This window comes from Setaria viridis, chromosome 2 (genome assembly GCF_005286985.2).
Source record: "Setaria viridis chromosome 2, Setaria_viridis_v4.0, whole genome shotgun sequence".
NCBI lineage: Eukaryota > Viridiplantae > Streptophyta > Magnoliopsida > Poales > Poaceae > Setaria > Setaria viridis.
Window position 1 is genome coordinate 39,782,374 of NC_048264.2, and position 22,838 is coordinate 39,805,211.

General features: G+C 42.0%; 3 protein-coding genes across 3 annotated transcripts; all 3 read left to right on the forward strand.

Annotated features, from left to right (window-relative positions):
- The first annotated feature begins 2,377 nt into the window (after positions 1 to 2,377).
- Positions 2,378 to 6,421, forward strand: LOC117844904 (ras-related protein RABH1b). The gene is made up of 6 exons (XM_034725746.1): positions 2,378 to 2,719; positions 3,604 to 3,674; positions 3,763 to 3,851; positions 4,028 to 4,139; positions 5,590 to 5,680; positions 5,843 to 6,421. Exons 1-6 carry the CDS (start codon positions 2,603 to 2,605, stop codon positions 5,987 to 5,989), a joined length of 627 nt encoding a protein of 208 aa, XP_034581637.1. The 5' UTR covers positions 2,378 to 2,602; the 3' UTR covers positions 5,990 to 6,421.
- A 1,716-nt stretch (positions 6,422 to 8,137) lies between these two features.
- Positions 8,138 to 18,360, forward strand: LOC117844895 (regulator of nonsense transcripts 1 homolog). Its single transcript, XM_034725728.2, has 29 exons — positions 8,138 to 8,805; positions 10,174 to 10,425; positions 10,511 to 10,681; positions 10,806 to 10,856; positions 10,944 to 11,036; positions 11,156 to 11,251; positions 11,343 to 11,393; positions 11,469 to 11,587; positions 12,162 to 12,270; positions 12,414 to 12,536; positions 12,631 to 12,702; positions 13,129 to 13,200; positions 13,282 to 13,348; positions 13,470 to 13,612; positions 13,704 to 13,775; positions 13,846 to 13,974; positions 14,569 to 14,724; positions 14,814 to 14,927; positions 15,029 to 15,127; positions 15,208 to 15,285; positions 15,611 to 15,745; positions 15,924 to 15,998; positions 16,087 to 16,198; positions 16,282 to 16,655; positions 16,728 to 16,790; positions 16,871 to 16,942; positions 17,090 to 17,221; positions 17,329 to 17,448; positions 17,537 to 18,360. Exons 1-29 carry the CDS (start codon positions 8,203 to 8,205, stop codon positions 17,615 to 17,617), a joined length of 3,834 nt encoding a protein of 1,277 aa, XP_034581619.1. The 5' UTR covers positions 8,138 to 8,202; the 3' UTR covers positions 17,618 to 18,360.
- Positions 18,361 to 19,284: 924 nt separating this feature from the next.
- On the forward strand, positions 19,285 to 22,100 carry LOC117844905 (ATP synthase subunit delta', mitochondrial). Its single transcript, XM_034725747.2, has 2 exons — positions 19,285 to 19,647; positions 21,430 to 22,100. Exons 1-2 carry the CDS (start codon positions 19,381 to 19,383, stop codon positions 21,772 to 21,774), a joined length of 612 nt encoding a protein of 203 aa, XP_034581638.1. The 5' UTR covers positions 19,285 to 19,380; the 3' UTR covers positions 21,775 to 22,100.
- The last annotated feature ends 738 nt before the right edge of the window (positions 22,101 to 22,838 follow it).

Consider the following 22,838-nt stretch of genomic DNA (forward strand, 5'->3'; position numbering starts at 1 on the left):
TATGAGTTACGAATATGAATTGTGCTTGCAAAATACTACTCACCTAATAATACGTACTAGGTACACATAAAAACTTCATAAATACTTACTAGGTACACATAAAACCTTCATAAAAAATCATATCATTTTATTTATTGATCTATATATCTAGATCTTATGGTTAGATTAAACTACAATGTGACTTTAGTGATCTTATTGTTACGGCGACAGTGGTGTAGAAAAAAATTATCAAGTTTTGAAAGAATATGGTAACCTCATACCTAACGCTTTATCACTTTGCCACATAAAAAGTGTAACAGTATCCTAAAATTTACCTTTAACTTTGAGTTTTCAAGCTGAGGAGGGTCAAGATGCATCGAAGCTTACGGAAACAGGAGCTCAATTTAACGTATAGATAGATCTTAGGATTAGCTCTCGCCTTCTCTCGTCCCCTTAAATAAAATGAGCTTTTATAATGAAGTGTTATGGTCATTGTTCAAATAGAGAAATACTAATAAAGTGTTATGGTCATTATTCAAATAAGAAATAACCGTATTGCAAAATGTGTGCTATGATTCAATAAAACCTCTTTACTAATCAAATGGGCCTATGTTGTGCCATTCATCCATATAATTATCCACAATATAAAGCACTCACTTAACACCAGTCTTAACCACTTCTACACCTCTGTATGTACTTCACAATATTTAAGGCATAGTTTGACTCGGCATAACCTTCAAAACTAGATTTTTGACTATATATATTTTGGTAAAGTTGCAGAAGAACCCTTACAAACCATAAATATTTCTACAAAGTTTCTTGAGTCATATAAATAGGACAAAGATAAAAGATAAAATTGCATTTCAATCCGTCCTCAGTGGTGAGGATCCTCCACCAATGAAGACGCCACAGCCAAATAAGCTTGTCACCCATAGAGGGAGAGGATTGTCATGATTTTGAGTAGAGAGGCCTAGTGTCTTCTGAGAAATCTTGAGCCAAAGTCAATAAACAAACACCAACTATCCCAAACATGTTGAGGAGAATTCCAAATGGCGGAATCAAAAGGCATCTACCTACAACCATGTAAGATACCTGAATCGCTTGCGAGCAATGAAGACGTTTGACGCTTGAAAGGGAGCTTCAAGGAAGCTGACACACTATAGATCTAGTGATACGACTATTAAAAGGATTGTTCCCTCACCCTTCGTGAGGCTAACTATAGTCGGAGAAGGAGGAAGGGCTGGAAATCGGCTGAAAAGAGATGTTGCCATAAGTCGTTTTTGGGATAACTATAGGCACAGTAGCAAAAAAGTTCACACTTTGACCTTAACTTCTCTCGAACAGTACTTTTTGTAGAAAATAAAAAACTTACTAATGTGAAATTAAAAAATGATACCATTTTCATACAAAATCTAGAGAGACTAGTGTTAGTTAAAAAAGGCATGTTCGAACTTTAAAATCTATGCGCACCATATATGAAAAAATGGTGCGAGCAGTACTTCCTCTATTTTTTTGACGGTCATATTTGCAAAAATCATATTCTCATAAACGATATAGTCCTATTTGCCATCGACATAGGTCATGTCAATAAATTGCATCGACAATGAGAAGTCATCGCGGCAAACATTGCATGACTAATGAGAAGACGCTTGTTTGCGTTAATTAGATGATAAATATGTTTATTTTTCTTGATCATCATGTCAAGGTGAAATATGTCTATCAAAAGAGAATGGAGAAAGTATCTTCTATTTTATTTTACCTATTATTTATTTCTATGCTATTTGTTGGAGCATCGTGGTTGGCACTATCAAAAGATACTAGAGGTCTACAATAAGAAGGTTGTGAAGATTATTTATGAGATATCATGATAAGTAAAAGAATTCAATACTACATTTGTCAGTGTAATACATAAAGGGGCTATTTGCTTTGAGCCTGGACGGGGCTGCCTCACGCAGGCAGTGTTCCCTGGCATCCAAACGCATAGGGCTGAGATCGCTGCCTAGCCGTGCTAGATTGCGATCCAAACAAGAATATTGATATGGTAGCTTATTTAATATTTAATTAGAACACAATTTTTATGGGGGTGGATTCTCACCGCGTGATCGCTGGAGGGCATCAAGTGTTTATGGATATTTTGACAGTATAATTTAGTTCATTCAGATCTTATGATACAGATTATCCATTTTATTTTTGCCCAAAATCGAATTGACTGGTCAGCACAGTGCCTGCGTGACCAGCATGTCAGCGTGTGCCGAGAGACACGGGATATACGTGTATTATTATGCAGCGCTGTACTACCATGTTTTTTTAATTTTATTTTAAGGAAACAAAACAAGGCTTTCGTGCCATTTGCCCTCCGGTCCGGCCGCCTTCTCCGCGAACGCTAATAAACGGCGGGCACCAATCTCGGAGGCAACGACCAGACGCGCAAGGCGAAGGGAGGGGGGAGCGCAACACTCGCGAGGGAGAGACAGACAAGGGGGCGGACGCACACACGCCGACCGCGCGAGCGAGCGAGAGAGATCCCCCTCTCCCCCGCCGGATCCGATCTGACCCGACCTGACCTCGCCGCCACCTGCCGTGGGAGGGAGAAGAGGAGGAAGAAGAGGACGAGGAGGCGGAGATGGCTCCCGTGTCGGCGCTCGCCAAGTACAAGCTCGTGTTCCTTGGGGATCAGTCCGTCGGCAAGACCAGCATCATCACCCGCTTCATGTACGACAAGTTCGACAACACATACCAGGTACGACGCCCCGCCTCGGGCCCTCCTTCCCTCCGTCCCGATCGATCCCTCGCGTTCTGTTCGTGTGATCTCGCCGTGTTGGGGCTGGGTTAGTGGGTTAGATCCGATCGGGCGGGCCAGATCCAGCGCCGGCGGGTCGGTAGGTTGATGTGATCCGGGGGAAGGTGATCTATTCTGCGCCGGATTTGATCGGGGGGTTCGGTAGTTAGGCGTAGAAAACCCTGCATCTCTTTTTACTAACCAACGGAATGCTCATGATCCCTGATCGAGGAGGATGAATTGGCTTTAATATACTTCTGCGACCGTTTTGCTTACATGTGAGGTGGAAATTTGCACTGCTCTAAAAGGTTTGGCTCCTAGGTGACTAGCAACTATTAGGTGATAATTGCTAGAGTCTTTAGAACAAAATGATAATTTGTGGTCACCTTGAAAGTGCTAACTGATCCAACATCAATGGTATGTGATGTGGTTTTTTGGGATGTCTGAGGCCAAATCTGTGAGTGTATCGGGACAGAGATTGTGGTGTGAATACCTGTCCTTAAGGAAGGCAAAGTGTTTTGCTGTCCTAGGATGCTAGTTTGACATGGGACTTCTATCATATCTATAGGCTTGCCACTTCACAGGAAGCATTGGCATGGCATTATAATTCACAGAGTCATTATTACTTGAAAGCCTTTAAGATTGTAGGTTTGAGTCTCAACTAATGACTGCTTCTTTATATGCATTTTATGGTGTGATGTATGGTTATTGGAGTTTTTATGTTATTTTAGCATTTAGCCAAGTGTTACTTCTTTGTTGCATTTATTCCTGTAATGACTGGCTTATTAGAGTAATGTTGATTTGTTTATTGAGAGTTGCTCAATGTTCTATGCTCTTGCATGCAGGCTACAATTGGTATTGATTTCCTGTCGAAGACAATGTACCTTGAAGATAGAACCGTGAGGCTCCAACTCTGGTATGCTGACTATTGCTGCACCTGTTCATCTGTATCCCCAATGAGATATACTCACTGCTGGCCTTATGCATTTATTCTTTTCCTGCAGGGATACAGCTGGTCAAGAAAGATTCAGGAGTTTAATTCCAAGCTATATCAGAGACTCCTCAGTTGCTGTCATTGTATTCGATGTTGCAAGTAACTTCTCTCTCTCTTTCTATCCGCTGATCATAAATCCACAAAGATGCTGCACATACTGATTTTCTTTAGAAAATTTGGATATCAGAATGACTAAGAACTTTATCTTAGCTATTTTTCAATTAGACCGCTATACAAAAGTCTTTAATCCTAGCTTTATTTGTTCCATACTGTAGGCAGGCAGTCTTTCTTAAATACATCAAAGTGGATAGAGGAAGTTCGCACAGAGAGGGGCAGTGATGTCATCATTGTGCTTGTTGGGAACAAAACTGACCTTGTTGACAAAAGGTGAGTGGTGTTTACATTGATACCTGTTTTCTATTGGTATTGTCAATTGCCCTATCTGTTGTTTGATTTAAAACCCTTAGCTTTTGTGCGATATTAGACATTTTTTCTCCAGATGTCTTTTGTGTTATCCACTATGGTACTGGAATTGGCAGTTTGGTTATCTTATTATTAGCACATTGTTGGATACCGTGAATCCAGTTATTAATTCATATAAAGTGAAAAACAGATCACACCATTATAATTGTTTTCGGTATTTGGTTGGATGGTACCCTAAAGTTTTCGTGATTCAGAAGAATACTGCTGCTCTGAGTGGGACCTGGGCCCTCGGCCCAATCTCATTGAGAATCACAAATCTTGGGGTAGCACTTCGCAAAAAACTGTAACCAAAATTTCAAAATTCCCTCTTTCTGTTTGTCTCCTGTTGCTCTTCTACACATTGCTGTTTTACCCGATATGATTAGAATTACTAAATACTCCCTCTGATCCCACAAATATATGTCTGTTAGGACATTCACAGTCTTCAATATTGCACTAAGACCAACAATGTCTATAAGAATATAATATTTTAAATATATGTTATGAAAGTATAATCCGTGATGAATAACATCAATCTTGCATTTTCAATCAATATAATTTTTATTTTTATTTTCTGGTTGAAGCTAAAAAAGGTTGACTTATGACAAGGTCAAATGGACTTTTAGCTTTGGGATTGGAGGGAGTAGACACTTGAAACTAGGTTAGCAAGGATGATATATAAGTCCTAAACTGCAAAAGATACCTTGAACAAGATGCTCCAGAGCAACATCTAGTGCTATGTTAGGAAAGCAAATAAGAAATAAAAATGAAATGACTAAAGGCAATCTTTACCTCCTAACTGCCTGTTGCTTCTAAGCTATGAAGTCGAAAAGACAAGCTATCAGGCAGCTGTTGCAGCATAGATTGTCACATAACCCTAATTCTTGTGCCCTGGGCCTTTCTAGACAAATTTAGGATTTTTTCCCCACATTTATGATAAATGTCTAAATCCTAGAAATTTGGATCCCAAAACCTTTTTAGTTATAATGTTTGGTGCAAGTTTTTGGGATCAGTTTTTGTACCTTATCTCCTTTGCCATGATGTGCTAATATGGACGCTGATTTATTTGAAGCTTTGCTTTTTCTTTGATCCGAGATCTACGCATATATGTCACCTATACTTTATTGCTCAATATTTATATGCATGTTTTTTTTATTTGAAAACTGGAATCTGGCTTGTATTGATATGCGATATGCTGTTGCATTTACTCTTTTCCAAGCTTTCTGTCTTTTAGCGTGCTTGTTGTCAGCTTGGCTAAGTGAACTAAATTACTGATGGTCCCGTACAGTCAGTATTCATTGAGGTCTTAATGTAACCTGAAGAACTACTGGGCTCTTATATTCTTGCTGAAATTCTGTTGTATCTCATGGAACAGGCAAGTCTCGATAGAGGAAGGGGAAGGCAAGGCAAAGGACCTTGGTGTGATGTTTATTGAAACCAGTGCTAAAGCTGGGTTTAACATTAAGGTATGCTTCATAAATGTCTCATAGTATCGCAAGTTTATTTCATATAGGATAACATGCTTGTAGAGCTTTGCAATCTTTTTTCTCAGAAGTTCAAAGTAGTGTGCTTTTCTTTAGGAAGGGTTTATATTTCTTTGTATGCCAACCTACTTGCTTGTTCTGCAGGCTCTGTTCCGTAAGATTGCGGCTGCACTTCCTGGGATGGAGACCCTCTCATCAGCGAAGCAGGAAGACATGGTTGATGTGAACTTGAGGTCCGGCAATGCAAACTCGTCCCAGTCTCAGGCTCAGGCTGGGGGATGCAGTTGTTAGTTGCAGCCCCTGACACTTGCTGCTCATGATCTTGAGACCCTGAGCGTTGGAACGCGTTATCTCTGCTGTTTCTCTCAGGAAGGAGAGTTGATTCTCTCGCCAGTGAATCTCACCATAGTCCTTACCCGGTGAACGGACCATTTGCGTTGGAACGATACGTTTTATGAGTTTTCTAGTGTTATTTCCTCAGTGGCCTAAGCTAGCAACAGTGTATAGATGGGTTGGCACTGCGAACTCCTACCATTCGAGTTGTTGGGTATTAGAGCTAGTGATTGGTTCATGTTGCACTTATATATTTTTCATCTGTCTTGTTGCAGTTAGCTTGAGTCCTGTTTTCCTATGTGTACCAAACATGTATTGGAATTTTTGTAAGCTATAATAAGTTCTGCACGGCAATAGCCAAATGATATCCCAGATATTTGACCGTCGCAATGTTTTGCTTCGTAAAACAGTTTACTGGAGTTGGGACAGTGGAATCTGCAGGAGCCAATGCGTTAAACAGTAAAACAGTGTGCCGGTGTGTCCATCGCAAACTCTTGTAGAGTGGTTTGTCAAATGCTTAGGTAGCACATATAGCTTGTGCTTGTTTTTCTATGGACCTCCAGCCCAAAAGTCAGCTTTTGGTGGACCTCCAGCCCAAAAGTCAGCTTTTGGCTGCACATACTGACTTTGCCGCGGAAAGTACTATAATAACAGAGGACAAGCGGATGTACAGCAGTCAGCCACTCGTTTTTTTTTCTGCCAGGATCAAATTGCAGGATGAATCCTATTCCCTCCGTCTCTGTATTTGTAGGTTGTTTTGACTTTTCTAGGTTCATAGATGTTTGTATGCACTTATATTTAGATGCATACAAACATCTATGAACCTAGAAAAGTTAAAACGATTTACAATTTAAAACGGAGGGAGTACTAGATTTTGCAAAATATATATGTTTATATAAATTTGTAAAACATGGGACACGTGCTTTAAGCATTTGAACACGAAGCTTGCCTATGTTTATGTACTGCTTTCCTTTGAATTTGATCAAAGAAAAACCCGAGCACCCTCCTAGTGCTCAAATAGGAAAGTCTCACCACAGAGCTATAAGCATCCGAGGTATCCTTTTTGATTATATGTTTGCGGTAGAGCAATCTACAGTATTTCTCAATTAGGGTAGGTCCAAATGCCACATGCTGGTCTACAATCCTATCTATCCTCCACATCCACATGAAGTGTTCAAATCATATGAATATGGATCTATGGTTTCGTATATCATCAAACCAGTCTGGCAGCCACGTGTTTTCTCAAGACCATGATTACTCGCTCCTCGAAATGGGATGCAGCAGCCCAGCACCGTGCACTGGCAAATCGAGTATTGAGCCTAGCCTTTGGTAGGAAACGATTCCCCTGCATTACCGTAGAGTGACTCGGTATTATTGGCGCGTGGACCATGATCGCACATGAGCCCACTCGTCATTGACACGAGTCACCTTGCAATACCGCAGAGGAGGCTCGTCCGTTTGGTAGGGTCAGATGTGAAGAAATCTATGTATGCAAGATCTAGAGTTGTGGCGAGGATGACAACCAAGTCAGGCGTTTGGAGGAGTCTTGGAGTGATTACGTTGAAACCTTAGTGATTGTTTAGTTATAAACAGAAGCCTGCCTTTTTATTTATTTTTTTTTTGAAAGCGCCTTTTTATTTTTTGAGATTTCAGAGAGGAGGCTGAAATTATTTTAGCATTTTATTCATGCGCCGAAACGACCCACCACCACACCTTTTCCTTTCCTGGGCTTTCAGAGCATCTAACTGGGCCGCAAAGACAGGTAGGCCGAATGACCACAATGAGCCTCCATGGGGAAAACAAGTAGGACGGCCCGGTCGTAAGCGCGCACGGCGCACCTACGCGCACCTCACCGCTCACTGCACCACCAACGCGTAGTCGTCGTCCCTTTGTAGCCTCCGTCGTAGGCATACCGGTCTCTCCCCATTTCTCCTCTCGTGCACCCCCAGATCACGAGTCGAGACGAAAACGAAACTACTCCTCTCCACCCCCACCCCGCACGGTTAAAGCAAACGCAAAATCCAAAAGAAATCAAACCCCCACCCCCCCCTTTCACCATCCTCTCCTCCCCGAGTCGTCCTCTCCCCTTCCCCCTCCCGATTCGCCCCGTCTCCCCCCAGCCCCTCTCTCTGCCTCCGCCAGCGGCAAAACCCTAACCCTAGCCGGCGGGGATGGCGACGCAGCCGCCCTCCTCCGCCGCCGCGGCGGCCGCGGCCGCCGACCTCTACGAGACGGCCTCGCAGCCGGACCCCTCCGCCTCCGCCGCCGGCGACGCCTACACCTTCCTCGAGTTCAACACGCAGGGCGACGACTTCGACTACCCCGACTTCCCGGAGCTCTCCCAGCCGCCGCCCCGATCCGCGCCGCTGCCGCCCGTCACCGCCACCGCGGCGTCCTCCTCGTCGTGGCCGGCGCCGCCGCCGCCGCCGCCCGACGCGGCCTCCCCGGAGCCCGATCTCGCGCCGCCGGACGTCCCCACCCCGCCGGCCTCCTCCTCCTCGCCGTCGCCGCGCTCCGCCTCCAAGGCGCGGACGTCTGCTGCGGCGGATGGGCTCGCCTCCGGGGTTGCCGCGCTCAGCTTCGAGGAGCCTGTGGGCGCCGGCGCCGGGGAGGACGGGTACGACTACGGCAAGGGCGACTTCGTTGAGCACGCCTGCCGGTACTGCGGGATCCACAACCCCGCTTGCGTGGCTAGGTGCAACGTGCCATCCTGCCGCAAGTGGTTCTGCAACTCACGAGGGAACACCTCAGGCTCCCACATTGTCAACCACCTGGTCTGTCTCCTTACCTTTCGTCATGACTGTAGCATAGTTTGCTTATGTAAACGAGAATGGGTTAGTTAATTTTTAAGATTGGCAAGCTGTTAGTTCCTTTTATAGTTGCTTAGAAACCAAACGGATGCAAACCCTGCCACCACATGTCCTGCTACTTTGCAAAAAATTTAAGCTTCGGCTTTGGGGTTGCCAAAAGAAGGGGATATGTTTTATTGGGCTGTACAGTTCTATTTTAACATGTTCAGATGGTGCAGTTGTGTGTTTGGTAGTCTGTGTGGGAGTAACTGAGGAGGTGATCACAACCATCTTAAAATTAATGCAATGAGTCACAGTAGTTTAATTCTGTAATTTGTGTTGTAATGAGCTGATAGAATAGATGTGGCTCTAGTCTCTGCAATTTGCTAATTCTAGTGTTCATCCTGGATTGACATTGCAGTAGACTAGGAATACTTTCTGGTGAAATAGTTGTAGGTAAAACAACTTTGAGTCAGATCATGTTAATTCTATTTTGAATTTTGATGTTGAATAACCCAGTTTGAAGTATTGCATTAGCGGTTATATCTATGGGAAATGTTGCCGTGGGAATGAAAATAATATTGCTAGATGTGCGTATTTGGTTTAAACTTTTGTTGTGCTCAATTAAAATTTGCTTTTTTTGTGATTGTAATAGTTGCTACATATTGTGGCAAATGTGGTTCATGTTAGCCGGTGGTTCAATCGTTCAGTCGCTTTCAAGTGGATTACTGATACCATCATTCATATGGTTTGCTATGAAAAGCGGTTTAATTGTATTTTCAGGGAAGACCATGTCAAATTGTATATGAGTAGGATGTATTTGATGTCAACAGGGGTACACGGTATCTTTTGTTCTAAAAAATTGTTTACAACCAGTATTCATACTGTGACAGTTCAGCTCAAACAATTTGTTACCTTGGAACGTTGTTGGCTTATTGGAAGGCTATGTAGTTAAAAAATAGATTTGTTAAGGCCACCCACACTGTAGTGTCGACACACTTTTGGTGTTCAGGCATCGATCCCTGCTGTGTGCTATGATGCTTGTCTAAGCAAACCGTTAACTATGCTTGTCTAAGCAAATAAAGAACTGGTGCTAGTGAACACACAAATGCTTACTCCTAAAGCTAAGCCAAAGGGTCATTTACAAGTGAAAAGAAGGATGGAGAGAGAATGGGGTGGGCAAATAACAAGACTGTCAGCTTTGCATACAAAATAAATATATTGGGTGTAGGTTAGATCACTCATGCTTAAGCACTATTTTTTTTGGTTTGCGCCAGAATTCATCTGCTTTCACCTATTTATGCGAAACTATTGCTTTGTAGATGGTCATAATCATACATTTGTTGTTTGCAGGTCAGGGCAAAGCATAAGGAAGTGTGCCTTCACAAGGATAGCCCTTTGGGAGAAACAATTCTTGAATGCTATAACTGTGGCTGTAGAAATGTATTTCTTCTTGGGTTTATCTCAGCAAAGTCGGAGAACGTTGTTGTTCTTTTGTGCAGAGAGCCATGTTTGAGTGTTAATGCATTGAAGGATATGAATTGGGATCTCAGTCAGTGGTGTCCTCTTATTGATGACAGGTGTTTCTTGTCATGGCTTGTAAAGGCAAGTGTTTGTCATGATGCTTTCACGCCTATGTGCTTGACTAGCTAGTAACTTTCTGATGATCGAGCAATTTACTTCTTTCCAGGTACCCTCAGAACAGGAGCAGCTAAGAGCTCGTCAAATTAGTGCTCAGCAAATTAACAAAGTGGAAGAGCTCTGGAAGACAAATCCTGATGCCTCCCTTGAAGATCTTGAAAAGCCTGGTGTAGATGATGAACCTCAGTCAGTGGTTTTGAAGTATGAAGATGCTTACCAGGTTAGAACTTTATAAAGCTATAAATCTCTGCATTTGTATTTCTTGAGATTACCTTTTACTACTCCCAATCGTTCAGAGCTCATTTGTTTGCCTATCATTCTAATCCTTACTCTTTTTTCACCAGTATCAAAATGTTTTTGCTCCGCTGATAAAACTCGAGGCTGATTATGATAAGGTACTGTGTTGTGGTTATGATCTCATGTTTCTCTCTCTCTTTTTCTATCACAGAACTCAATTGCATTATTGTTTTCTGTTGCTGTAGATGATGAAAGAGTCGCAGAGCAAGGATAATGTAACTGTTCGGTGGGATATTGGGCTGAACAAGAAGCGTGTAGCTTACTTTGTCTTTCCAAAGGTTTGTTTAAGAACTGAAATAATTGGATCAGTGTATTTACACCTTTATTTGTCATAGACTATGTTGGTTCTGTATCGTGCATTCTTTGCATAACATGGGAAATCAATTATGTATTTTAGGAAGATAATGAGTTGAGGCTTGTGCCTGGAGATGAGCTGCGCTTGAGATATCCTGGTGATAGCTCACATCCCACATGGCAGTCTGTGGGGCATGTGGTATGTGTATTAGAGACATTTATAATTGTTCGATAGTCTTGATTGGGTTAATTTGACCTTTATGCCCATGCTAAGGACATTGTTCTTTCAGATTAAGCTCACTGCACAAGAGGAGGTGGCACTTGAGCTTCGTGCTAGTCAGGTATGAGGAGGTACTTTTTTCTTATTTGTTTTTAGCATCCGCTCAGAGTATTGTATTTCTTTCTCTGGATTTCAGGGGGTACCCACTGAACTAAGCGTTGGATTCAGTGTGGATTTTGTTTGGAAGAGTACTAGCTTTGATAGAATGCAAGGAGCGATGAAAACTTTTGCCGTGGACGAGACAAGTGTCAGTGGGTGAGTTCAATGTGTGGCCTTGTGGGCAGGATTAAGTTGTGCTGTTGACATGTTATAGTTGAATTAGCAACAAGGCTCTTAGATTGAAAATGGCCTTATTAAATCCAAAAAGCACTTCAAATGATTTTTTAGCTAGTCAATGAACCATTTGATTGTGTCTGATCTTATCTACACTACCTGATATATTCATGTTGCAGAATATTCTTAGTAGAGTGAAATGTGCGAGCGGTCCTTAAACTTGTAATGGAGTCAGGTCCATGGACTTTGAAAATACAGTTGCTGATGTGGCATGCCAATGTGGAGATCTCATATTGACAAGTCAAAATGATGGGGGTATTTTGGGCGCTTTGGACTTAGATGACAAATTTTAACAAGTTTATGGGCCCTTGTCTGCAGTTTCCAATTTCATGGACCTGGATGACACCTCCATGACAAGGACCACCTGTGCATTTCACTCTTAGTAGTTAGTAGTAATTTTGTATTTGAGTTCTTTCTTGTATAAACCATTCTTCCAAGGTGTTTGTCACAGCCATATCACTAGCAAAGTTTTACATGCATCTGTTCTGTCACACAGATACATATACCATCATCTTTTGGGACATGAAGTTGAGCATCAAATAATACGTAATACCCTACCAAGACGCTTTGGTGCACCAGGACTTCCAGAGCTAAATGCTTCCCAGGTACATCATATGTGCCTACTACTATTTTTTCGCAAACGTGCATAAGATATGTGTCTAGTAGCATTCTGCTGTTATGATCCATTTATTATTATTATTAGTTATTTGATGTGATGTTGCCTTCTGAATTTCTTGGTGTGTTTCAGGTTTTAGCAGTTAAAAGTGTCCTCCAGAAGCCAGTTAGTTTGATTCAAGGACCACCTGGCACTGGAAAAACTGTCACATCTGCTGCAATTGTGTATCACATGGCAAAACAAGGTCAAGGACAGGTATAAGACACTAAGAGTCTGTTATTTGCTACGCTGATATATTTATGGAGAACTGTTTGACCTCTCTGACCCTTTCTCTCTCTCCCAATCTTAGGTTCTTGTATGTGCACCAAGTAATGTTGCTGTTGATCAACTGGCGGAGAAGATAAGCTCAACTGGTCTTAAGGTACATTGAAGCCTGCTTGAAATCTACAACATGCCCATAGGGCTGCACGCTGCTTGTAATTTGAGCTTTCGACAATTTCCCATTTGGCTTCATTTTTCCTCTCTGCTTCCTGCTGAGTATGCCATTGCTATTTTGTTAAATATGCCATTGATGTTTGGATGATTACGTGATCATGATTTGTACATTTGGATGCAGTACTAACACCAGCTAACCTGTTACAAGCAATATATGTATAGTTTTTTAAGCATATTTGATATGATGTTTAGCTAATAACTTTTGAAAGATCATAGCATGATTATAAACAACAAAATCCTTAAATCCACCCACCCCACTCACATTTTGAGTCTCCAGCTTTTGTTAAGGCTGTTGTCCTGATATTGATGCTGTATTTTGTGATCTGTTATTAATTGTGATTTTGGGCTACAGGTTGTTAGGTTGTGTGCAAAATCTCGAGAAGCTGTTTCATCTCCTGTTGAGCATCTTACACTTCATTATCAGGTACATCCTTGAATTATATCTGGTTGCTTCGATGAAAATTTGTCTTATATATTCCACTGATGCATCTGTTAAACCTTGCAGGTTAAGCACCTTGATACATCTGAAAAGAGTGAATTGCACAAGCTACAGCAACTGAAAGATGAGCAAGGTATTTATTCATGTTGTGATGCTAGTGTGCCACAATCGATCCTTTTTTGAGGGATGCAATGTGCCCGGAGCAGCAGAAATTATTGAATGAGTATTCTTAAATGCATATTATGCTTTTGCAGGTGAATTGTCTAGCAGTGATGAGAAGAAGTACAAGTCACTAAAACGTGCCACTGAAAGAGAGATACTTCAGAGTGCTGATGTCATTTGTTGCACCTGTGTCGGTGCTGGAGATCCCCGTCTTTCAAACTTCCGTTTCCGACAAGTAACGATTTATATACCTGTAGCTGTCTTAAGGTTACCATAGATGGCTGTTCTGTAATATATCCTGAGGCAATGGTGAATTTTATTCTCAGGTTCTTATTGACGAGTCCACACAGGCAACAGAGCCTGAATGCCTTATTCCTTTGGTGCTTGGTGTCAAGCAGGTAACAACAATAATTTACTGAACAAGGGTTTAATTTTTATCCTGTATTTATACTCTTACAATTCATTTAGGTTGTTCTTGTCGGAGATCATTGCCAACTGGGTCCAGTCATCATGTGCAAAAAAGCAGCTCGTGCAGGTCTAGCGCAGTCTCTGTTTGAACGCCTTGTTATCCTGGGAGTGAAACCATTCAGGCTACAGGTAATACTTGCCTCTGTTGTGTTATGTCTCAAAAGTGCTACCTTGGTGATAATTATTCTCTCCCAGCTTCATCTCTCAATGTTAGTACTATATGAAGGCTACGATCTTTTTGGTGCCTTAATTTTTAGTTCTCTCACGTCCAGTTTTCTTTAGAGATGGTTACTCATGAAACTTGGTCTGTTTTTTTATAGTTTTTGTGTTAGATTTTTATATAGAACATATCCATGTTGTTGCAATGCTGTGTTAGGCCCCCAAGCACTTGTACTCCCTTTGTTTTTGAATATATGATGTTTAGGATTAGTTCAAAAACAGAGGGGTTATAAATTTTAGGATAAAAGTAAATATCTGATGCTAAAGAAAACAAGACAATTTTCTGAAAGAAACCTGTTTACTGTTTCTATGGCTGTTTCAACCATAACCTAATCAAATACAGTGGAAATGGATGTATAGAGATGACGTCCATGTCTGACTTTTGCTGTTATCAATTTATTAAGTTATGCCAATTTGAAGCAGCGGCATTGCAGTGATTAGTTTAGAAGACAGCTACTCTAAACCATCCACGATAATTCTAACTTAATCATCTCTGATTTACAGGTCCAGTATAGAATGCATCCTTGCCTCTCAGAATTTCCGTCCAACTGCTTCTATGAAGGCACACTGCAAAATGGAGTTACTGTTAATGAGAGGCAATCATCTGGAATTGATTTTCCTTGGCCTGTTCCAAATCGGCCTATGTTCTTCTATGTGCAGGTAGCTTCTTGGACAATCTTTGAACTGTCATGTTTCACACACAAAAGCTCTTCCAATTTTGGATGTATGTTTATACCAATTTTCTGCAGATGGGACAAGAAGAGATCAGTGCTAGTGGGACATCATACCTCAATAGAACCGAAGCTGCAAATGTTGAAAAAATTGTAACAACATTTTTAAGAAGTGGTGTTGTACCAAGCCAGGTATCATGTTATGACCAGAATATTCCTTAGCTTATGGGGAACATCACAAAATCCCTGACACAGCGTGTACTCATCATGTATTGCTGTCGCTGAACACACAGATTGGAGTTATCACACCTTATGAAGGACAAAGGGCATACATTGTAAATTATATGTCAAGGAATGGCTCTCTTCGCCAACAACTTTACAAGGAAATCGAGGTTGGTGATATAGCATGTCAAAAAGTAAATATTAATCCCTCATAGAAGTTTGCTTTTCTCAAGTCTAGTACCTCTTTCAGGTAGCGAGTGTAGACTCATTTCAGGGAAGAGAGAAAGACTACATTATTCTGTCCTGTGTTAGAAGCAATGAGCACCAGGTATGTTTGTCCTTTTTTTTAATTATGTAGACTACTATGGTTTGCACAATTTAACTAGCCAATGTTCATTATGCAGCTATTTGTGTTTTGTTTAATGTAACTGTATAAGATATTTGTGATTTGTTTATGTGAGTAGATACTTCAAGCCATGCCATTAAGTCTGTTAATGTGGAGTATTCCTGGACACTCAGCTCATTTATTTATTGCGGCATGCATTACATTTGCATTGTTTAATTACTTCCATGCTAGCTTACCTGTTTGTGCTTAGGGAGCAAACTGTTTTGTAGCACGGTCATGTAAACTGACGCCTTCTTTATGCTCTCAGGGAATTGGGTTTCTCAACGATCCACGCAGGTTAAATGTTGCGCTAACTCGTGCACGGTATGGCATAGTTATTCTTGGTAATCCAAAAGTATTGAGCAAACAGCTCCTTTGGAATAGCTTGTTGACGCATTACAAGGTAAGCTTTCCTTTCCTACATTTGGATGCTGATTTAGGATGGTTGGTGTTGTTTCTTTTGCCTGTGAAGTGTGGCAATTTATTAACACTTGGGATATGTGAACAGTATGATGAGTAACTTTATCAACTATGTTACATTGTGTTGTTTTGAGCTTCACACACATTTTTTGTGTATTTAGGAGCATGAGTGTTTAGTAGAAGGACCTTTAAACAACTTAAAGCAGAGTATGGTGCAATTTCAGAAGCCAAAAAAGGTGAACCTTTTTTCCCCCAGATTACTGCTGTGATGCATCCTGACATGTTTGTTTTCCTCTCTCACCAATGCTATTTTGGTAACTATAGATCTATAATGAGCGGAGGTTGTTCCTGGGCGGTGGTCAAGGTGTTATGCAGGGAGCCAACTTTGGGGCTGGGGCCAGCCCAGCAGGAGATAAGAGAAGTGGTAGGGGGAAAGGTATGTACAGTTTATACATTCATGTTGTTTTTTTTCCATAAAAAGTTACCTTTCAACCTCTGACAACCCTCCCCCTTCTTCAGGACAATCATTTGTTCCTTATGGCCCACCAAATGGAGTTCATAAGCCTGGTGTGCACCCGGCAGGCTATGCTGTACCTCGTATGCCTTTTCCTCCATTTCCTGGGGCTCCACATTCTCAACCATATGCAATTCCAACCCGGGGATTGCATGGGCCCATTGGAGCTGTTCCGCCGGTGCCTCAACCTGGAAGTAGAAATTTTGGGGCACCTCGTTCCAACACGGGTGGTCCTATTGGTGGTCATCTTGCTCATCAACAGAACTCTCAGCAGGCTATGGGTGGCATAGGGTCAAATTTTAACTATGCTGGCTTGGAGAATCCTAGCAGTCAGCCTTCTGGTGGAGCCCAAATGTCCCAAACTGGATTAATGACACAGGTTTGCTTGTTTCTATTGTATAATACTGGAAATAATAGCAGTCACATAGTAATATTTTCCTTTTAAACTTAGATGCCTGTCCAAGGACTCAGTCAAACATTCCGTGATGGTTTTTCCATTGGTGGCATGTCTCAGGTACTGGCAATAAATGATGCCTGACATTACTATCTTATTGTCCTCTCTGTTGACGCAATACTTATTTGTTGGTTTGCTAGGACTTCTTCGGAGATGATTTCAAGAGCCAAGGATCTCATGTGCCATACAACATTGCAGATTTCTCTACCCAGGTTTATATACTTGTCATCACATGCAATTTTTATCATTTCTGTATTCATATACGTCTCCTGAATGGCTTTGGGAAATTTAAATAACCAGTTATGTAATTGTTATGAAGTTTAGCTCTTTTTTGGGCTTATAAAAGTTTCCATTTGCAGGCTTCTCAAGGTGGTGGTTATGGTGTTGAGTTTACTCAAGCACCCCAATCTGGATACACTGGAAATTATATGAACCAAAATGCACATCCAGGATACTCCCATATTGGTACAACCAATGACATTGTATCTCAGGTCTGTTCCTTGATATGAGTTCATAACCATTATGTTGAGTAACCTTTTCTTTTTAAGCATGTTGTCCCTTGCACATGTATGCTCCTAAGCCTGTTGATATGATCCAGGATCACATGGCCCATGGATCTCATGGAATGTTTACACAAGCGGGATATAATGATCCCTCTCAAGATGAGTCATCTCAGATGCATTACGGAATGGCTTCTGCTGGCCCCCTCCAGTCACAGGTGGTTTGTCTCCCTATATCTGCATAGATTGTTTCCTTCACTGACCTGAGAAGTTGTAGCAGACATAACTAGTATTGTGTTTTTGCAGAGCATGATGAACCCCCTATACTCTCAATCCTATGCCCACTATAACACCCAACCACAGTCTCTTCAACCTCCTCCGCAGTGATAGTGAAAGCTTGTGATTGGCTGAAGCCGCATTTTGGAAGTTTTGTGGGTTTCATCTTTGGCCCACAGGTTGTGCCCCCTTCTGCACTACGGAATTGATGGTGCATAGACATCAGATGCAAGCAACAAGAACAAGCATATCATGACACGCTATGTGTTGGATATTTGTCGGGGCAGGCTTGTACAAGATGGCTATGGCTATTGATCAACGGCCAGTGCTGATGAGCACAAGGATTGCAGCGTATCTCATACTTGATCGTTGTAGGTCACTACGCGATTTGACAACAAGAGGTGTCATTGTGCATCGAGAGAGGTTGATGGTGCTAGCCTCATCCCTCACCTGTATAGAAAGGCAATCAGGGCCTATAGTGGTATGATGTGAATATTCCAGGGTTTGCTGCCATCAAAAGTCAGGGTGCAGCAGTTGCATGCCTCCATGGTACCACGAAGGCGCCTGCAGAGTGGCTTTGTATAGAGGTGCTATAGGTGGGGTGGCCAACCCTTTTGGATATTGCACATGGCCAAGATATTTTTACCTTTACATTATGTATGCATTCGATATAGTTTTGATGTTTATGCCACAGAAATGATCAGGTGATCTTGGCGAAAGTAGAGTTTGTGATGATTGGGAATTGGGAGTATTTTGTGTAAACTTTCTTTGATCGCCTTATCTTGTGTGGGACGGATGGATCGATCTGGGGTTTACTTCTATAATTTGGATAGCTCTGAGAAATGCTTTGATCATGCCTTGTTGCATTTGATATTTGTTCCTGTATCTTTAAGCAAGTGGCAATTTTTTGAGAGGCCAATTCTGGAATAAAATGTGTGTTTTATAGGTGTTGGGCTATTCAAATTGGATTGGGGAAATGGCAACTCTGCTGGATTTCTATGTAAGCCAAGCATAGTAGGAATAATGGTCTGGGAACAGTATTTGCAATGATGTGAAGTGGAAATAAAGAGGGCTCCAGAGTAGGGCAACAATCCTCTATGCAAATGGCCCATGTTATAATGGTTTATCAAGATTTTTTGAGACCTTATCAAGATAGTTTGGAGTAAAGATGCGCGTTTTAAACCTGTAGGGATTGTTTGATATTTGAACGTGTGGAGATGTGCAACGGATTACCCAGATAGTTTGTAGTGAAGAGATGTGCATAAACCTGCAGGGACTGTTTCAAAATTGAACGTAGCGAAACCTAGTGATAAAGCGGCCTCATCTAAAAAGGTCATGGGGATAACGGTTCTGATGCTTTACATGTCCATGTATAGGCCATGTTTTGTACTTAAAGATGGTTTTTATACCTCAACTAGTTTAGCTCTCCCTTTTATCCCAGCGAGGAGCCATTTGTATCGTGTTGTTTCTATAGATCATCTCGCAAAATATTATACTATTTGAGAAAGATAATGGGTTTGTCACGTAAATTGTCCCCAGGATAGCATCGATAGATGTACAAAATCACCTGATAATGGCGCAAAATGTTGAAAAGAAAGAGGTTATTACATAAAAAAAGAAAGTCTCAATCTGAGCACCGAGCACAGCCCAGTCCAAATCCGAATTCATCTGGGGGGTCGAGACGTCGAGCACGAGCAGAGCAGCCCAGCCCAATAGCAGCTCTCCCACCCCACCACCCCTCCTCACTCTCTCCAAATCGCCCGCACCCAGTCCCCGCGGCCGCATCCGTCGAATCCTCGAGGGCAACGACGCGAGGCGAGGAGAGAGAGAGAGAGAGAGAGAGAGGAAAAAGAGAGGGGTAGAGAGAGAGAAAAATGCTGCGCCACGCCGCCCGCCGTCTCGTCTCCCGCGCCGCCGTGGCGCCCACCGCCCGCCGGGCGCTCGCCACGGCGGAGGTGCCTGCGGCGGCCGCCGAGGACTCCACGTTCGTGGAGGCGTGGAAGAAGGTCGCTCCCAACATCGAGCCCCCCTCGACGCCCATGTCCCTGATGCAGCCGCGCCCGCCCACGCCGGCCACCATCCCCACCAAGCTCACCGTCAACTTCGTCCTCCCCTACAAGTCCGAGATCGCCAACAAGGAGGTATACCCATCCGCCGCCCCCCGCCCATCCGCCATTTCTGGTCCCAGATCTGTGTGTTCGGGGCTTCGCGCGTTTCTAGGGTTTCTGGTCTGCAAGATCTGGGGGTCAGTCTGGCCTATGGGGGCGATATTTTGAGGAGACATGCCCCCGCCTTGATCTGGTTCACACGGGGTGATGTGAACCTCCGTCTGGGTCGTCGTGTTTTGGTTAGCGGCTGTGGGTTCGATGTGAGGTGGTACGATGAGTGCTTTTAGTTTTAGCTGGCGTTTTCGTTGAGGTCAAATGTTTGTGATGCGATCAATGTTCACATGATCCTACTGGATTTCTCATTGAGAGTGGTTGTTAGAAAATAATCAGGTATTTCGTTATCGTTATCAGCAGTATTGTTCGGCTGCCACTGGCAGGTTGAACTGACATTCTTGGATTGGTCAATGTGGTGTAGGCCTCCGGATAAATGGTGTTGGTTGGCTTTGGTCACTTAACTGATGAGTAGAAGTTACAGCATTTGACTTCTCTGCTTGCAAGTAGTTTTTTCTGATAATGGTTTCGATTATTTTGCTGTTTAGTGGATGTACGTGAGTTGCTGCAATATTAGAGCATCCTTATTGAACATTTTTAAGCCGCCAAAATACATATCCCTGCCTGATTAGCTTCCTTTTATACAATTTCTTCTTTTTGTTTCCTGTGACTGATGATTTTGTCTCTCCTCATTTGGGGTACCTTGCGGAGTTTTCTTTCACCATGTCACTACCTAATCACAGTGTCTGTATAGTTAAAGTTTTATTTATAACTAGCTTGATGCATTGACTGTAATCCTATTATGTGTTCTGCTCCCTTTTTTGTTATACTGGTCTCTACAGTGTTATGCCTGCTGTTTCATGTTTGGTTAACAGTTCTCTTTAGTTATTTAATTGAAATGGTGAATCAAGGGCAAGTGACCTAGATTTAGACCAATCCTTATCATGTAACTGTGCGTGTCTTGTGGTGCTTTTGTATCTTGAACAAGGTTACCACTTTGACAACATTTAGTATTTGATGTCAATATCTTTGGTTTAGTTACCCGGATTGAGAAGTTCATCATTTTGAAGGTCCATGCCACAAAACTCTCTTAGTCTGGTCTTGTGGCATGAATAGTTGTTTGTTCTTGTCATGAATAGACCAAGTAAATAAATGTAGCTTGCTGCCCTCAATGGCTTTGCCTCATGGTTCTTGTTCTTGTTGAGAATAGACCAAGTAGTGGTTTAATTTGTTCAATGTAGTTTCTTATCAGTAAAGGTAGCTTGCTGGTATCAATCACTTTGTCCTTTCATCTATTCTTATGTATTTACCATGATATGCCACCAACTACTTGCTCTAAGTATCATGCTTTATGATACAGTCTCCTCAAACTGCTTCTTGTGGTTATTTGTGAACTTATTGTCCAGAAGGGTGATCCAAGTATAATCCAAGGGTTTGTTTAAGCTGAATCCACAGGGAAATTTTTGCGTCAAGATCATTTTGCACTGCTTATTTGCGTCATGTGTCATGTAAACCTCTGCCAAAATGTAACTCACTACATTATGATGTTTGGTGTATAGATTTCAGGATTTGTTCTCTACCGTCATGTTTTGCCATTACTATTTGTCTAACGACGAATTGGTTTCTGGTTTACATTGCTTTCTTGTGTCGTTATAATATGGCTAAGGTGCCATTTCCCATCGGTATAAATTATCTGACAACTGTTTTCTGATTTTCTCTTTGGTTGCATTACATTGACGTGGCTCTGTTTTCACTTGTTTTCAGGTTGACATGGTGATTGTACCAGCTACAACTGGTCAGATGGGTGTTTTGCCAGGCCATGTTGCCACAATCGCCGAGCTCAAGCCTGGTGTTCTCTCGGTACATGAGGGGAACGATGTGACCAAGTACTTTGTGAGCAGTGGGTTTGCATTCGTCCATGCAAACTCCATAGCTGACATTGTAGCTGTTGAGGCTGTCCCTGTGGATCAGATCGACCCAGCCTTGGTCCAGAAGGGTCTCTCTGAATTCACTGCCAAGCTTGGGTCAGCCTCAACTGACTTGGAGAAGGCTGAGGCTCAGATCGGAGTCGATGTCCACAGTGCACTCAATGCTGCATTGACTGGTTAATTGATGACAGAATGTGAGTTGGAAGTTTGCAAACTCATGGATGTGGGATGGAGGGAATGATTCTTAAATAAATTATACTCCATCTAAATCATGGACTTCTGTTTCTTCTTTTTACTTGAATCCTGCATGGATTTGTTTTTGTACTGGTGAATATTTTTCCTCTGAGCTCAAGACCTGGTGATGATTTCAATTTTCATTGAGTTGGGCCTTGAATCAGAAGAAATAGATGTGCCATACTGCCATTCCGTAGCTCCATTAAAATGTCAAATATTACTATGTTTACTTTTAAGAGCAATATAAACTACGGTTCGGTTGCTTCCTGTGAATTGTGGTGCTTTGGTTCTGGTTGAGTAAAATTTCGGATTTTCAATGTTCTGCAAAATCAGCACACCAAGTTGCTTGTTGTGTGGTGCGGTAAGATTGTCCGATGTCAAGACTACAAATCTCCAACTTGTTACAGTTGCAAATTCAATGCACGACTAGTTTTAATTGGCATGTTAAAAAATACAAATAGCCAATGAAAATATCAGGCCTAGTTACGCCAACTATCACATCACAGACCGCAACGTCGGCCCGCGCTGCAAATAATCGAGCTTTCTCCCCCGGAGTACGTTGTAATTGAGGCCGGGCTTGAGAAATTCTTAGGCCTGCTTTGGATTATAATTTCTTGTTTCTTTTGTAATTTTTTATTTATAAGTCTTGCCACGCCTGCAACCAAACACTCGTGTTCGTTAGAGCACATTCCGACAGTCACACCTTGGCACCTTGCTTAAATTTTAATCATCACAGACGCCAAACAAATGACCACCCTGTTTGCGTGGTACTCCCTCGTCACTTTAACTTTCGTAGATTTGTAAATATTATTATACATAAACATAGGGCATATCTGATTCCTCCCAACAAAAAAAAGGCGTATCTAAACAAATGACCAAATTATAAATCGTTTTAACTTTCCTAAATTCATAAATATTATTATGTATAGATATAGGGCATATCTAAACAAATGACCTTACCCTATTTGTGTGGTACTCCATCTATCCCAAATTACCATCTATCCCAAATTA

Coding starts and splice junctions, on each gene's coding strand:
- LOC117844904 (XM_034725746.1), top strand. CDS start 2,603: ATGGCTCCCGTGTCGGCGCTCGCCAAGTACAAGCTCGTGTTCCTTGGG. Junction 4,140..5,589: donor ACTGACCTTGTTGACAAAAG/GTGAGTGGTGTT, acceptor CTCATGGAACAG/GCAAGTCTCGATAGAGGAAG. Junction 5,681..5,842: donor AAGCTGGGTTTAACATTAAG/GTATGCTTCATA, acceptor CTTGTTCTGCAG/GCTCTGTTCCGTAAGATTGC.
- LOC117844895 (XM_034725728.2), top strand. CDS start 8,203: ATGGCGACGCAGCCGCCCTCCTCCGCCGCCGCGGCGGCCGCGGCCGCC. Junction 8,806..10,173: donor CCCACATTGTCAACCACCTG/GTCTGTCTCCTT, acceptor TGTTGTTTGCAG/GTCAGGGCAAAGCATAAGGA. Junction 16,791..16,870: donor CCATTGGTGGCATGTCTCAG/GTACTGGCAATA, acceptor TTGGTTTGCTAG/GACTTCTTCGGAGATGATTT.
- LOC117844905 (XM_034725747.2), top strand. CDS start 19,381: ATGCTGCGCCACGCCGCCCGCCGTCTCGTCTCCCGCGCCGCCGTGGCG. Junction 19,648..21,429: donor CCGAGATCGCCAACAAGGAG/GTATACCCATCC, acceptor ACTTGTTTTCAG/GTTGACATGGTGATTGTACC.